The 3049-nt window shown below is 37.2% G+C and overlaps 1 protein-coding gene across 1 annotated transcript; it reads left to right on the plus strand.

Moving 5' to 3' along the window:
• The first annotated feature begins 346 nt into the window (after positions 1-346).
• LOC132616773 (9-cis-epoxycarotenoid dioxygenase NCED1, chloroplastic) lies at positions 347-2665 on the plus strand. The gene has a single exon (XM_060331423.1). It carries the CDS (start codon positions 502-504, stop codon positions 2323-2325), a length of 1824 nt encoding a protein of 607 aa, XP_060187406.1. The 5' UTR covers positions 347-501; the 3' UTR covers positions 2326-2665.
• Positions 2666-3049: the final 384 nt, after the last annotated feature.

The following is a 3049-nucleotide window of genomic DNA, read 5'->3' on the forward strand; positions in this document are numbered from 1 at the left end:
AATACGACTTTACAGTTGCTCCAAGACTGATATTAAGTAGAATAATTTTCAAATTTCTTACTAACATATTATGAAAAGGAAGAAAACAAAAGCAAACGTTTACAACATAAGAGCCTACTAATTTTAAGAGAGAGAGTTGGGTTATGCCATCAAAGCTTTCATAAACTATGCAGGGGAACCCCACCCCCATGGGCTCATTTGTTGTTATTAGTAGTAATGTTGTTCTCTATAGTAAAGAGTTAATCCTCCAAATATGCATTTTTCACATATCCAACACGTGGTCTTCTCCTGACGTGTTAGAACCGGACCATCACTCCACACTCTCCCCCTCTATATATACAAATCCCCCTCTCTTCTCTCCCATCACAACTCACCTCCAAAAAAAAAAACTACTCTCATTTCCCACCTCTTTTCTCTCTAAAAATTCTCACATTTTCCCCTTCACAACACACCCCAAAACTAGCACCTTACTATACACAAAAACATCAAAAATAGGTAGTCATGGCCACTTCTTCTCCTGCTACAAATACATGGATTAAACCCAAGATATCAATGCCATCATCAAGAGAGTTTGGTCATTCTTCAAACTCTATTTCACTACTCAAAAACAAGCCTAATAAAATCACTTGCTCTCTTCAAGCTCCACCTATTCTCCATTTCCCTAAACAACAATCTTCAAATTATCAAACACCTAAAACCAATACCATTCCCACTTCAAAACCAACCACAAAAATCTCACATCCAAAACAAGAAAATAAATCCTCCTCCTCTTCTCCTTGGAATTTAGTACAAAAAGCAGCAGCAATGGCTTTAGATGCTGTAGAAAGTGTTTTAACAAAACACGAACTTGAACACCCTTTACCAAAAACAGCTGATCCACGTGTCCAAATTTCCGGTAACTTCGCTCCGGTACCTGAAAATCCAGTCACTCAATCACTTCCGGTCACCGGAAAAATACCAAAATGTGTTAACGGTGTATACGTTCGTAACGGAGCTAACCCGTTATTCGAACCAACAGCTGGTCACCATTTCTTTGATGGTGATGGTATGGTACATGCTGTTGAATTCAAAAACGGATCAGCAAGTTACGCTTGTCGTTTCACTGAAACTGAAAGATTGGTTCAAGAGAAAGCTTTGGGTCGACCTGTTTTTCCAAAAGCCATTGGTGAATTACATGGTCATTCTGGTATTGCAAGGCTTATGTTGTTTTATGCACGTGGTGTTTTTGGTCTTGTTGATCATAGTAACGGAACTGGTGTTGCTAACGCTGGTTTGGTTTATTTTAATAACCGTTTACTTGCTATGTCTGAAGATGATTTGCCTTACCATGTTAGGGTAACGGCTAATGGTGATCTTGAAACTGATGGAAGGTTCGATTTCGATGGGCAATTAAAATCAACAATGATAGCTCACCCGAAACTTGATCCTGTTTCGGGGGAGCTTTTTGCTCTTAGTTACGATGTGATTCAGAAACCGTATTTGAAGTACTTCAGGTTTTCAAAAAACGGGGAGAAATCGAATGATGTTGAGATTCCTGTTGAAGACCCAACAATGATGCATGATTTCGCGATAACGGAGAAATTCGTTGTTATTCCTGATCAACAAGTTGTGTTCAAGATGTCTGAAATGATCCGTGGAGGTTCACCTGTTGTTTATGACAAGAACAAAGTTTCAAGATTTGGGATTTTGGATAAGTATGCTAAAGATGGATCAGGTTTGAAATGGGTTGAAGTGCCTGATTGTTTTTGTTTCCATTTATGGAATGCTTGGGAAGAGCCGGAAACTGATGAAATTGTGGTGATTGGTTCATGTATGACACCACCTGACTCAATTTTTAACGAATGTGATGAGGGATTAGAGAGTGTTTTATCAGAAATTCGGCTCAATTTGAAAACTGGAAAATCAACAAGAAAGGCTATTATTCAAAACGAAGAAGAACAGGTGAATTTAGAAGCAGGAATGGTGAACAGGAACAAACTTGGGAGAAAAACACAGTATGCATATTTGGCTATTGCAGAACCATGGCCAAAAGTTTCTGGTTTTGCCAAAGTAGACCTTTTTACAGGTGAAATTAACAAGTTCTTTTATGGTGACAACAAGTATGGTGGGGAGCCTCTTTTTTTACCAAGAGACCCAAACAGCAAAGATGAAGATGATGGTTACATTTTAGCTTTTGTGCATGATGAGAAAGAATGGAAATCAGAGCTGCAAATTGTTAATGCAATGACCTTAAAGTTAGAGGCCACAGTGAAACTTCCATCAAGAGTCCCTTATGGTTTTCATGGAACTTTCATAAATGCCAAAGACTTGGCAAATCAGGCCTAATTTGGAAGGCGAAAAAGGGGCTGAATTTGCAATTTGTGGCTATTACAGAGGAGATTTACCAGAGGGATGGTTTAGATTTATACGTCCCCGGAATTTCCTCTATAATAGGATTTTCTTTCATTATTTTTACTTTTTTAAAAAAAAAATTGTGAGAGATTTTCAGAGACCATGCTTGTAGCTTGGATGTAGTTAGAAATTGGAGCTCAGCTGGTTTTTCTGCTTATTCTTTCACATTTTTATTGTGCATGTGAGAGCATATATACCATATAGGAATACTATACAATGTTCCTGTAACTCTCTGTTTCTTGTATATGAAGAATGATGGCCTGTACTATTTCCACTGGCTTCTCTTATTTTCTTCACTTTCTCTTCTTTATTCGTAATTTTTGATTTCTTATCTGGTGTCTGATAATTGCTGCTTAGGGACTTGCTAATTTGAATACACTTTTGCTTTTGGGGTAAAACTATCACCGACTTTTGGTGATTCTGTTCTTTATTTGTTACCTCCTTATAGCCACACGTTTACCTTACTCTTTTTTCGGGAATAGAGAAAGAAAAAAAAATGAAACAAGAAAATCTTTGTCCTTGACCACTATGGATTTAACTTGCAGATACGAACAGTTTTCCATATCAATATATTCTAGGCTGTTTTATCATGTAATTTGTCTTGTTTTCATTTTATTAATTCCATTTTTAAATGGCACTTTCTAAAATTTCAAATGTT

This window comes from Lycium barbarum, chromosome 11 (assembly GCF_019175385.1).
Source record: "Lycium barbarum isolate Lr01 chromosome 11, ASM1917538v2, whole genome shotgun sequence".
Lineage (NCBI taxonomy): Eukaryota > Viridiplantae > Streptophyta > Magnoliopsida > Solanales > Solanaceae > Lycium > Lycium barbarum.

What these genes read in the sequence shown, in the direction of transcription:
- LOC132616773 (XM_060331423.1), top strand. Translation starts at nt 502, where the DNA reads ATGGCCACTTCTTCTCCTGCTACAAATACATGGATTAAACCCAAGATA.